Source organism: Periplaneta americana, chromosome 5 (assembly GCF_040183065.1).
Source record: "Periplaneta americana isolate PAMFEO1 chromosome 5, P.americana_PAMFEO1_priV1, whole genome shotgun sequence".
In the NCBI taxonomy this organism is placed as follows: Eukaryota; Metazoa; Arthropoda; class Insecta; order Blattodea; family Blattidae; genus Periplaneta; species Periplaneta americana.
Window position 1 is genome coordinate 86,438,054 of NC_091121.1, and position 13,787 is coordinate 86,451,840.

General features: G+C 33.8%; 1 protein-coding gene across 4 annotated transcripts in view; it reads left to right on the forward strand.

The window, feature by feature from the left end:
- Positions 1–6,040: 6,040 nt before the first annotated feature.
- The window catches only part of alpha-Man-IIa (alpha-mannosidase 2), a 53,972-nt gene continuing 46,225 nt past the window's right edge, over positions 6,041–13,787 (forward strand). The window contains exon 1 of one of the 4 annotated variants that reach the window (XM_069826173.1): positions 6,041–6,151. In XM_069826173.1, coding sequence (XP_069682274.1) covers positions 6,129–6,151 — 23 coding nt within the window. In that variant the 5' untranslated portion in view covers positions 6,041–6,128. Of the gene's footprint in view, positions 6,210–13,787 lie in introns of all 4 variants that reach the window. The other 3 variants (XM_069826175.1, XM_069826177.1, XM_069826176.1) reach the window with 3 other exon arrangements.

A 13,787-nucleotide genomic window follows, 5' to 3' on the forward strand; every position in this document is an offset into this window, starting at 1 on the left:
TAAAATAATAAATTAACTTTATGCATTTAATATTTCAATAATGGAAGGAAGGTGTTAATTTTTCCAAAAGAACACAACGAAAACAATGACGTTATAGTTACCTACCTAGACTCACAGCGAGCGCTGCTGTGCTGTACAAAATTGAAACCCTTCGCGCATCGACATCATTGTGGCAAGTGTGGAATTTAACAGGTAGTTGTGATAGTGACTGCGAGTATATCCAGTGTGCATTTGATTAATCTATCATAATGATGCATTCTTGTAAGGCTTATAACTGCACAAATCTCTTCAGGAAAGGCTACAGCATCATTTTTCTTGCGTAAAGATCGATATTTAAATGTATATAATAGTTTAGGGTGCAGTTAATGCAGGCAATAAATAGCACTTTTGTGTAAATCGAATTATTCTGTTAGCTTACACTAAAACTATTTCGGCAAACATATTGCTGCTATTTTTTTTTAATAAGATTATTAACATTATTATAAAATGTGTTATTTCTAGCTTTCCCCCTAAAAAAACTACTGTTGCGATTGGTTATCTGACATTAGAAGAGATAATTTTATTCGAACAAATTATCACAACATTAATTGTATTCTGAACATTCCACAGAAGATTGCTTCCGGAAATCACATGAAAAAAGGAAAGTCATGCAGTTTCATTCCTCTTTAATTTTTCAGAATATCTTATGCTGGTGGTTCATTGTTGAAACAAGTTAAGTTTACATAGACCTAATTTCCATTGGCTTGAACTTCATCATTTGAAAGTATAGGCTATTTAGTAGAATTTCTTTTTTTTTTCGTGGTATAATATTATTTTTAGGTAGGAAAACATCCTATGAGAATTCTGAAAAGTACTGGAGTCTAATAACCAGACAATGGAACTGCTATTTCGAATTGTTCACACGTCCTTGATACTATTAGTGCGGAACACAATTATATGCTCAGTCTCAAAAAAATTGAGATTAATGGAAAAGGTGAGTTATAGAAAAAGAATGAACAGATTAGGAGTTTGAAAAATGAAAATCTGGCTTGTAAAAGAAAATGTGACAGATTGTTGTTTAGTCAACTGTCCGAAGACAGGCCTGAATGTCAGAAGTGATACCAAGTCGGCTCCACTTATAAGGCAGCTAGGTCAGGAGATAATGGGATAGGGTGGCCAGTTCATTTTCTCCTCCATTGCATACATCGCCGACTAGCTACATATTACACTAATCAGATTTCAGATGCATACAAACAATTGCTCTTTCTCTGACACATATCGTTAAGTGAGATGTACTGCCTGATAATAGATGTAGGCCTACATATCAGCCAGAACCTCAATCAGAGGATGTGACAGAAATGCTACTATAATATCAAACTTAAGAACTTGACTAAAAAACTGAATAAAAAAACAGCCTGATTAACGAAAATTTGCATGACATTGTAAACAGTAAATTTTTCAGATCTGACGCTTAATATAATGAAGAGAGCTACAATAGCCCATAATAATAATAATAATAATAATAATAATAATAATAATAATAATAATAATAATAATAATAATAATAATAATAATAATAATAATAATAATAATTTAATATAATGGCCCTAAATTATTATTATTATTATTATTATTATTATTATTATTATTATTATTATTATTATTATTATTGAGATTCCAATTTAATGCATTTTGAAGTAAGATTTAGTGGATTGATTAATAGCACTCAACATAATAAAGTCTCTTTACTTTTTTTAGGATAAATAATAGGTATACATTTTCTTCATTCCTGTCCGTTTTTATTGCCACTTTGTTCGTCACAATAACACTTGTATAGTATTTAATATATGATTATCAAGAGGATTGTTAGTTAAAAAAAATATATATATATATCATTATAGAGTATATACTGTAAGTACTTTATTTCTTCAAGTGCAGTAGGCAGGCCTTCGTACGAAACTTTATTGACGGAATGTAATCCAGTTATATTGGTTTTATAAATCGTATTGTGTACTTATTATTTTATTATAGTAAGGATAAACAAAAATTTCACAGTTCATCATATTTTGAGGCACAGTCTAATACATACAGTCGCGCAACTTCAACACTTTTTTTGCCAATTTTCACGACACTAGCGCTCAAGCGGCAGGCAAGGCACTGGTCATAGGGTTGATACAGCCAGCACGTGCTTTAAAGGTATGCGAGATGTTATAATAACGTTTTCATCATGCGTCGGAATAAAGGCAATGTGTGCAATGACGAAAATTGCAGTAACAACAAGTTCAAATCTCCGAATTTGTCGTTCTTCAGATTCCCTAAAGACCAAGAAAAATCATAACTCAGTCATAACCTATAATCCACGCTGTAGGTAGCCTACGTATTGTGTTCTATAAAACATTTATTACTTATCAGTTACCTATTTGTATGTCAGGAAGGAGAGTTTAAATAAAAACAAAGTAAATACCTGTTACAGTATATTATTGTTTTGCAGAGATCATGTGTAAATGTGTAACCATTCCGATTTTGATAATGTATCTACAGTTTTTAATGCAAGTAATTCCATAACTTTTGTATTCGTGTTTTTTTTCTTTATATTTTTCAAAAGATGAATGTTATATTGCATTCAAGTAGGGATTATGGTGTTAATTTTTTCAAGAATTCATGGCGTATTATAATTCTTTTGCAAAATATTCACTTCTTGAATAAATCCAGACTGTGTCGATAAATTTCTGATGTGTTGGTGTAGATTCATGTGGCAGACGTATTAAGTTCTCAAGAAATAAAACAGCCTTTTTAAATTTAATATAAAAAGCAATCTTTTCTGTAATATTTTGCATGACTGTTATTGGTGTTGATTTTACAATACCAGTGATTATTTGAGCCGTTCAGAGCAGAAGTAGTATAAGTCAAAATTAAGTAATGAGGTTTAAAGTAAAAATTCTGTAAAATACATCGCAAAGTAGCAATTAATATGGCCTTCGTGCTATTCACTGACTACTAATAGTTTAAATAAATTCAACATTAACTGCTACTTTGCGCTGTATTTTACAGAATGTTTACTTTAACCCTCATTACCCATTTTTGACTTACACCACTTCTGCTCTGAAAATAAAATTAGGCCTACATTTTCTGAGTTAATTGAAGTTACAATTTTTTCAACAAAGTTGTGTATTCATTTTTTCTCACCTACGTCATAATAACAGTAAGTGCATGTAAATTACGTATTATATAGGTAGGGTAAGTTAAAATTAAGCTTATGCGTGAAAACTGGAAATTAATGTAAAATGCGGTAAACTTTCTATAAAAATTTAAACCATAATATCAGCACTATTAGCGACTCAAAATAATAATAAAAAAATTGAAAAATAATGAACTTCATAAATCAACGTCTGTCAAATTAAGGTTTAAATCTTCCCCTTTTTTATTTTTAAGTTTACCTCAGCGGCCGAGTTTACCCCAATTTGCGGTATGGAAAATAGTTAATTTCTTAGGAAATAGGGAGAGGAGTTCACCACGCGATGTACCCTACGAGATATGCCCTACAATTTTGACTCTTCTCACAGGAAATATAGAGTTCCAATGGTTTATAAATATATTTAGGAATGAATTGAATTAACCGTCCACGTACAAACAATTATATTATTTCAAACCATGATACGTGATCAGGGCCATGATTCAGTTGTAAGGAGCAGAAAGAATTGCGTTTATTCCCAGCTTCTGAAACTTGTAGATTAACTGCGTGTGAAATTCTTCCAGGATTCTAAATTAGAATTAGTAAGAACCGTATACACTTGTTGTATGGCATAAAAATATAAAATGAATTACGCAAAACCCGTTTTCTGTGTTATCATATGTCGTGTGCACACTTTTAACTTGCCTGCCGCTAGAGGGCTACTGTCGCGCCAGCTGTCAAATGTTGGCATTTTTTATACGTATGAGTTGCGCGACTGTATCTATTAGACTGTGTTTTGAGGTATTATTAAGGGTCCGGATACTTATATTTGTGATATTTGTAGCTAGAAACTTGATAGCCTGCTACCTTGAGCTGCCACAGTAATGGCGCCGTGCGCACCGTTCTATTTGACCTATCCCGTATGGCCTGCGCAGCCACTGGTGTAGGGCCTTGAACGAAAGTGTAACATATTTTGTCGTCTGCTAGGAGAGAGATCTGCGATGATGAGGCGATAGTAGCGATCCTGGTGGTGGGCAACTATCCATGTTTGCATTTTTACTACATATTGAGCTTCGCGACTGTATATAGTAGACTGTGCTACGATATGGTTATATCACAGTCTAGTATATACAGTCGCGAAGCTCAATACGTAGTAAATATGCAAACATTAGATAGTTGCTCACCGCTAGGATCGCTAATATCGCCTCATTACAGGCAATGCAAAATAGTACTGTTACAGTCTATTGTTTATAGCACCCTCAAAACTCAAGCTTCGTGACTGTATATAGTAGACTGTGGTTATATATCTATTTTTTGTAGTTATTCCCAACGAGTTAGAAAGAGAAGACTATAGAGTGGCCATGTTGTCCTGTACAGCGCTCTTTGCGGTGCCACCGCGAAACACGGCAGATCTGAGCTAAGCGCCCACCTTTGTAAAAATTCGTCTGCTTACAATGTTGTATAACGGAGGTAAGAGGTACAAAAAAACGAAGAAAAATCATGCCTGTTGTGTGTGCTGCATATAACTGCAATGTCAAAAGGAAAAAGACAACTGATATATCATATTTCATGTAAATTTTATGAAGTTAAGTCCATAGTTTTGTTAATTAGCAGCATTTTTTATCATGCATAAATGTGTAACAACGCCCGGCATAAACAAAATAAATGGTTCACTGGTAATGTACTTAAACTAAGTACGGATAAAACCAATACAATTCCGTTTCAGACCCAGTGAAAAACAAATAGCAATACAATATTAAAACTGTATTTCGACACCGGCAGCCTTTATTTCTGCTCCATCTGTCCTTACTGCTTATACAAGAAGACGATGAGCTGTAGCTTATAAGAAGTAGGCCTATTTCGAAGACAAACGATTAATCGAATAAATGGTTCACTAGTAATAAATTTAAACTAAATTCGGATTAAACCGCTACAATTCCGTTTCAAACCTAGTAATAGCAATCAAATATTAAAATTGTATTTCGACACTCGCATCCAAAATAACGCAAAACTCTGGGGTAGGTCGTATTGTTGTTAGTATTTTGACTGGAAGGACATGAAAGAACATAATTGAGCACCCACGTGCAATAATGGGGTAAGTATGAATATATTTCGTAACTACTTACCCCATTATTGTACGTGGGTGCTCAATTATACACTAATAATTATCTGTGGTGCCACAGCCCTTGAAAGGCTCAGACAGACCAGCCGGCTGTTGGCCTCACGTTCACATTTCGATAATAATTATACTCTACTGTAACAAAAAAAACTGAAAGCGTGTTTTGTCATGTTTCACCCACGTTACAAGCTTGGAGGTAAAGGTTGTTTACTACAGACAGGGCCTACTTTCATTCTATATCTTATGGTATAGTAAATAGTTTTGCAACGTGTAGAGACTGGGAAAACAATTTAATAAAATCATCCGAATTATACTCGTTCATTTTATAGGCAATCTTGCAGGTCGCATTTAAAAGAACTTAGGAATATTAACATTTTTCTTCAGTATATTTGCTAGGACTTCTTGTCATAGTACGTGACAATTTTGCTTAGGTTATTCTTTTAAGCATTCCTTCTAGGAATAGCTCAAGTGTTTTAAATTTAGCGTACATAAGTTTAGATTAAGTTCCTAGCACGTATTTGACGAAATACTAGGTTTTTCCACTTCAGTTTAACTGATTTATGCAAACGTAATTACGACAGCTGACGATTCTAATGTCAGTTATCACAACGCCCACTTTGTTTTGGGCGCATAAGTTCATTACCGTCGGTCGTTCAATTTTCTTCAAACATGGCGGCGCAATGACCACTCTATATCTTACTCTTTCTAACTCGTTGGTTATTCCGTATGGCATGACCATAAACTCTGTTAGACACTATGGACGTTGATGACGAAGCTTCATAGATTGCTGACCGAATCTTCGAAATTCGAATTCCAAGTGGATTGTTTTTCGTATGCTCGTGTGCATCATGGAGTGTTATGGAGTACGACAATCGAATGAAGTAGGTACAAAGTTGTTTGACGTCTTTTATAACGTGTTTGCTAATTTGAAATATATACGTAAGTTTCATATTTAGGTTGACCATAATTCCTTTGAGTAAAAGTGGGACTTAATCATTTTCTTCAGGAAACAAGTGGGACACGATGTTTTTCTAAAATTCAGTATTTATTTGATTTAAACTTAATCATAAGATAGATACACATATCAAAATGGTAAATAATACTAAAAGAAGAAACAAATGTTAATAATTTCAAATTGTACTTGATAAAAATAGTGTTATAGCAGTGAGAAGAAATTAAATGCACTTTGAAAGTTATTAACATTTAGCTCGTCATAAATTAGGCTTCTGAAGAAGTATATTTACTTTTTTAAACTCCAATCTTACTTAGAAGCAGCTATTGCATTCATCAACTCTGGTTTTGGAAGCAAATATGAATAAAAATCATTGCAGTTTTATTTGCTGAAGTTGAAACAAGTTAGCAAATCACATGTTATACTCCTTACAATAAACCTGTTTCTCTCATCTGCCCATTGTGATGAACTGATGACAATAAAATGAAAATTCTTAACATTTGCTTTATGTGCTAGAACTGAAAAGAAATATTGAAGTACGTTAAGTAATTCAGTTAACTGTTTATCACATTAGCAAGAATTGAAGAAGCTACACCATTTTTCATGTGCCTTAAGCTGATTCCAGTGCTCACTGTCAGATTCAGTTTTATTTTTTGTGACTGATTTAACATGAATTATTTCATCAAACAGTAAACTGTCATTCACAATAATGTTTTTTTTTTCTCACTTAGCCATGTAAGAGTATTTTCAACTAAGCTTACTGACTGATTTGGCAGTTCTTTAAGCAACATCCAACTTAAAAATTTTATTGTCATTATTAATAGATAAAATCAATAGCATAGAGAAATTACCTTCCATGTTGACAGTACGGTATGCAAGTATTGTAGAAGAGATCAAATTTATGGGCACATTTGTAAAATGTTTACATCTTGCAAACTTAACGCCAAAAATCGGGATAAAAGCCTGTTTATTAAAAAAAGTCACGTCAAGTTTTTCAAGGCTCAAAAACTAAATAATCCCGATTAATCGGAACGTATGGTCATCCTATCATACTGTATTTTTTTATATTAGCCTGATACTGCTATATAATGGTACTGTAGGCCTATTAATTTTACGGTGGACATATAAATACGTCAGTTTACACTTTTCCACTTGCACAAAAAAAATTAGCAAACTTTTTTTCATAATAATTAGTAAACAACAAAACTTCGAATACATGTAACTCGCCTATTGGTCGTTATGTATTAATTTTCTTGGTCTTACATAGTCTTCAGAAGAAAGTGACTTGAATATCCGCATATTGTATAGTGTGGTATGAAACCGTATTGTAAAAATGAGCAATTTACATGTGACCGTAAATGTAATTGCGATCTTTAAAATGGACTTCAAATAATGTCAAGAAAAACTAGCGCTGAGGTAGTTCTCTTCGTACTCCGCTCTTGCAAATACGAATTTGTGACAGGTTAGGTTTGGTTAGGGGATTACTGAAGAATACGATACAGCCACAGTATAAAGTATTCTTCTTATACTGTAATACAGCCATATTACATTACAATGCTGAAACAGAGATGGCTACTTTGGCGTAATATAATAAATTGGATATATACGCAAGGCATGCCAAAAACTTTACGAAAACTCTCAATCTACTAAAAAACATAAAGTTCCGTATCATATTCTCCAGTAGATCCTTGATTAGTTTCCAGACCCGTGCAGACTTTGCCCGTACGTTCGTATTCTTGCTCCTAACGAAAAGAGAGCAGTGAAGGTCGACCACGCAATGAACGGGCTGGATGCAGCATCAGTGGCGTATAGACTACCACTGCAGTAATCAGACACGTTGCGAACTGTGTTATGCGTTCTATTCTCAAACATGAATAATGTATTATTTTAGAACTATTTTAGACTTCGCTGTCTGCATAGAAAATATGATAACTCAGGCTAAGAGCTGACTCATTGGTAATCAAATTCTGATCCACAATCTAAAAATGAAATGAAATTAAATATATCAGCAAGAAAGATCAGTCTAAGAAGCAAAAGAGGATTGGAAAATAGGTTTCCCTATTTCGATTTCTCGTCTTGTAGGTAGCAGTATAATAGAAGTTTGACGGTATCCAATGGTTTTGAGTAAAATTATCGTTTTTTTTACAGCACATATTGAATTGAAATTTTAGCCACGTACTGCTAATATATACTAAAATGCGCCCTACCAAAATTATTAATATACCGGTATATATTATGGACATATGGCTTATATTAATCTCCACCGTTTTCGATTCTACTGGAATTTGTGTTTTTTGAACACTCTGAATCAGTTAGAACGATTCAATCTTAAGACATTATAGGTCTTATGTTGTATCATAGTAAGGATTATGCTGAAATCAGAGGTGAACAACGTGTCATACAATTAGATCAACTCAAGGCAGCACTGAGAGCACAGAACGTAAGAATAATATATTTGAACTTAATGTACATAAAGTATTTATCCATATTGTTGTGATCCTCTACTTAATGTGATAATTTTATTTATTTAGTCATTCATTCATTAATTTTTTCATTTATTCATTCATTCACTCATGCACTTATTTACTGTATTTGTTTATCAATATATTTTTGCAGAGTTAAAGTCATGAGACTTTCTCTTCCACACCATCAGAAGTGACATTTGCATACGAGTAATAATAACAGTAGTAATCAGTTACGTAATATTTACTTTAGTGTATTTTATTTCGTCAATTTTTTTTATTGCATAGCGCATTTATGAAAAATAAGTTTCTCGTCTATGACAACAATCAAAACAAAAGCGAGAAATATCCTTAAAAATGGATAATATCATTGTGTGATGTGTCGAACACATAGTTCAGATTTTAGAAGCTACCGGTATTTTCTAAAAAAAACAGTCCCTTTTATGGTATTAATTATTTTTCACTTTATATCGGTAACCTCTGAAACATTTTTTTAAATGTTATGTTTATGTTTCTAAATACAATATAATATGTATGTTTTTAAACTTATGAACTCAGTTATATAATTGAAATTGGCACGGTTAATAAAATTGATGACATTTTGTTTGCATTATCGACTAGATGTCTGTGCAGGTTTCATACAGTCTACATAGTACAAGAAATCAGATCACTAATTGTTGTTTAATCGCACATTGTCTTTTGACATGAATGCGTCTTTAAAATCAGACCGAGATATAGGGTATCAGGACGGTAATGGCATTCTTTTGAGTTTCTCCTGAAAAATGGTAACAAATTGTTGTTTAAAATTGTGCAAATTTAATTGCATATCCGAGAAAAACAGTAGGCCTAGCTACTTGTCATAGCATACGACACATCAATTCGTTAATACACTGGAATGAATCAAATTTCTATTTGCCAAGTGATGTCGATTAGAAATCATGTTTCATTAAATATCCGCCTATTTTATCTCTGACTATTATGTTAATATCTTGGCCTTGCAAACGGCTGTTCAAAGTACTTCACAGTGATAAGGTAGATCGCTATATTCGTTATCAAGATTGTCAAGGAGAGTCTTATGACGCACTAAACATTTTGTAATACCATTCACTTCTATGAATAAGAAATCTTCCCATTCATCTTTGAATGATAAAATCGAAGACTCCATTTAGTAGGTACTGCTTGTACTTGGGTGAGACATAGTTGTAAGGTATACCTACTGATATGTTTCAAATCCATCACTGACTATGTATGACGTCATAATCTTCTACCATTGGGATGCGCCCGCTGCCACTAAGGTTGCTCTTTGCCAATAAACACGATTCTGCACGGGACTGGTTTAGGCTTTTGTTATACCTTGCATATACGATTAACTGCATCACCACAAAAAAAAAAAATCCCTTATATATCCAATGATTTTCAGTTCAGAAATCACCGTAACTACCCCAACGCTAGTTTCACCATTTTTCTTCTTCTTTTTTTTTTTTTTAATTAGCTATTTAACGACGCTGTATTGGTCTATCAATTATACGAGGTTATTTAGCATCGTTAGGATTGGTGATAGCGAGATATGTGGCGAAAATTCGCCTGACATTTGCCTTACAGTTGAGGAAAACCTCGGAAAAAAACAAACCATATAATCAGCCCAAGCGGGAATCGAACCCGCGCCCGAGTGCAACTGTGGATCGATAGGCAAGCGCCTTAGCTGACTGAGCTACGCCAGTGGCCACTTTCTTCTTCACTTCCAAATTTATGTTAACATTATTTTGATAAAATCTGTAGATAAAACTGTTCTAATAGTACAAAAATAAACATAAAAATGTCTGCCGAAATCTTAATATTTTTATCTTTATTGAACATCATCCTCTCATATTTGTACCATTAATCATATAACTCATGACAGTTCCATCATAATACAAATAATTATGTAGAATATTAAACCCATTTGTCAAAGTTCAATAAAGGTAAGCACACTTTACCTATGATAATGGTACTGCGAGGTTTGTGACAAGGCTAGAAGGTGTTTGATGAGCAGTTAGCTTAGATTGAAGTCTGTTGTAAATGTGTTGGTAGTGCTTACTTCAATTCAAGTTTTATCGATAAATCTCCAGAAAATCTACATTAAGGAGCATTTTTCCTTGTTTTATTTGCTTCTATGAGATGTAGACCTATATTGTTATTAGTGTCGTGCATTTTAAGTGCTATGTTCGGTTCAACTTTGTCGAGCATGACAAGAACCGAAGTCGAGTTGAAGCGAATGTGTGCAGCTCGCTCGAACTTGTCCCTTCAAGCTCGCTGGCCTCTCTTACCCACTCCTCCCATCCCGTCATGCTTTTAGATGACTAAGAATTTTATAACGTGCCATGTGAAGTTTTATTTAGTTGTAAGGATAGATGATTTTTATTACAAAAATATGAACCATAGAAATATATGTATATAGGTTATACGGAAATCACATTATGCTTTAAAACATACTATCTAACCTGTTTAATAAAATTAATTATATCATATTCATACTACACATTATCGTCAAGCATGCCAATGTTCGTTTTCCAGGAAGAGGCCTTTCATGTTTGTTTGCCAGTATTACGAAAATGTTTGCTGTCCTACTCTCCCAATATTTTAAACTAGCGTCGTGCATTACAAGCGCTATGCACTGTTCAAGATTGTCGAGTCTGGCGAAGTTCGATATTCGCCTATGTTCGTTCTGCATAAGGATGCCTGTCATATTTGTTCCACCTTGTTATAAAAATATTGGTGCTTCATGATTTTAGGTTAGGTCTTGCAATTAGTTTGTCATATGAAATAATACCAAGTTTATAATGTCTTGGTTGTTGCTCTCATGTTCGAACATTGCAGGACTTTTTTTAAACTGCTTAAGAATCTGAGCACGTATATTATGATTAGTTTTCATATGGAATAAGAAGTTTGAAATGTCTTGGTTTCCTCTTTCATATTTGAACATTGGACAATACTAATCGCTGCTATGAACATCAGCGTTTTTTTTTTAAGTATATTTTGTTTGACATATATTTATACATATATTTTTGGTGAATATTTAGACATATTAATAATAAGAAGAATGATCTAGACTCATTACTGTGCGTAACTTCGCAAGATATGTGCCTGACATCTTTATGCAGCTAAAGCATAAAGGCACAGGGAGAAGAGGAACTAAGGAGAAAGGATATCACAATAAGGCTACGGTGCGTCTGGAGTAATGACGGACCTAAATGTTCTAAGAAAAAAAAAAAAAGAGAAAAGCACCAAACATATGTGAGGAAGGGGAAAGATTGAACAAACACAAAGGCAGCTTCGGTTGTACAGAGACTTGACAAATATGAGACGAACATACGAGTAAGGCTTCAGACCGGTTTTCAATAGAGTCGGTTATTTTAGTTTACATGCTTCTTTTCCACGTATTGTTGGATGGCTAGGGCGAAGTTTGTAGTATCTTGATATCTCTCTCATGTTCGTACATTGTTATAAACATGTGGTTTTAGTTAGCAGCCACAAATATTTTCAACATAAAAATCGATGTATATTCTAATGCACTGTTAAATACAGTAGCTTCCCTCACCCATCACTTGTTACCATTATAACACTCGAGAGGTTCAGGATGCAATACTAGGGAAACGGATCTTTTACCTACTAATTCGTTCTGTTATGTTGACAATTAGTAGAAATGAAAAGAAGATGTGCCTCTTTTAGTATATAGTTCTTATGGAGATTTACCTCATTTTTTATTATTTTTGTTTTGTAATTAGGTATGCAGTTATCCAACAGAACAGATAAAACTAGTGTGTTTTCAAATCAGACAATGAGCTATGTATCATTTGTAACAGAAAAACTAAAAATCTCAAGAACATTGAAAGCAAAACTAGAACAACACGTTAGGATCGAACATGATCCATTGGAGTGAAATTTTGAAGAATAAATACCTAATCCCAGATTTCTCTAGGATATCAGTGGCCTTATTCCGTCTCCATACAAGAAATGACTACAGAATCATTTCTACAGAATATGACTCTATCCTTCACTTTACTGCCCACTATGGCAAAGTCAACAAATAATAAATAAAGACCACCTTTTCAAGTGTCAGGCCATCACAAGGATTTATGCTGAAAAGTCCTACTGGGATGGAAGACCACAAATGGAGGATATTCAAAGCCAAGATCACCAGCAAACAACTTTTTTATATGTATAGACTGAAACGTAGGTAATGCTACTAATTTCAGGGGATTATTCTTTGAGATATTTCAAACACAGACATTTAATATAACTTTGCTTGTTTTTGCTTCCTTCTCGATATAAAAAATTGTTTTATATGAAGCATTTCATGACATGTTATGGGAAAGCCATTGATTTAATTCTAAATATGCTCAGTCATCTTAAGAGAACAGTATATTATGATAATAAAATAATTGAAAGAATTTTAGTTTTGTCCTTAAAGGATGCAGAAATTTGATACAAACAACTGTAATATTTTGTTGTGCAAAGTGGGCTGACACAATGGCAGAATCCCACATCGAGTGCACACAAACTCAGTGTGACTTTAAATTGTTGTTTTCTGTTAGTGTACATACAGTAACGTCTATATTATGCAAATCTAGCTTTCAGGTAAAACTCCCTGTGAAGCAGACTTGAATAAATTCAAGGGTAGAATTGTTCTGAAGCCGGTGACGGTGATGAAGTTCCTGGGTAGCTCAGTTGGTAGAGCATTGGTGCGCTAAGCAAAAGGTCCCCTGGATCGATACCCAGCCCTGGAACAATTTTTTTCTTGAATTTATTCAAGTCTGCTTCACAGGGAACTGTACCTGAAAGCTAGATTTGCATAATAAGTTATATACATTACTGTAGGTACGTTAACAGAAAACCATAATTTGAAGTCACACAGAGCTTGTGTGCACTTGATGTGGGTTTCTGGCATCTTGTCAGCTCACTCGAGTTATGTGGATAAAAGGGGAAAATTGAGACTGTGACTGGTGAAGTTCCTGGTTAGCTCAGTTTGTAGGGCATTGGTGCACTAAGACAAAGATCCCGGGATCGATACCTGGCCCTGGAACAATTTTTCCCTTGAATTTATTCATGCTATGAAATGTGTTA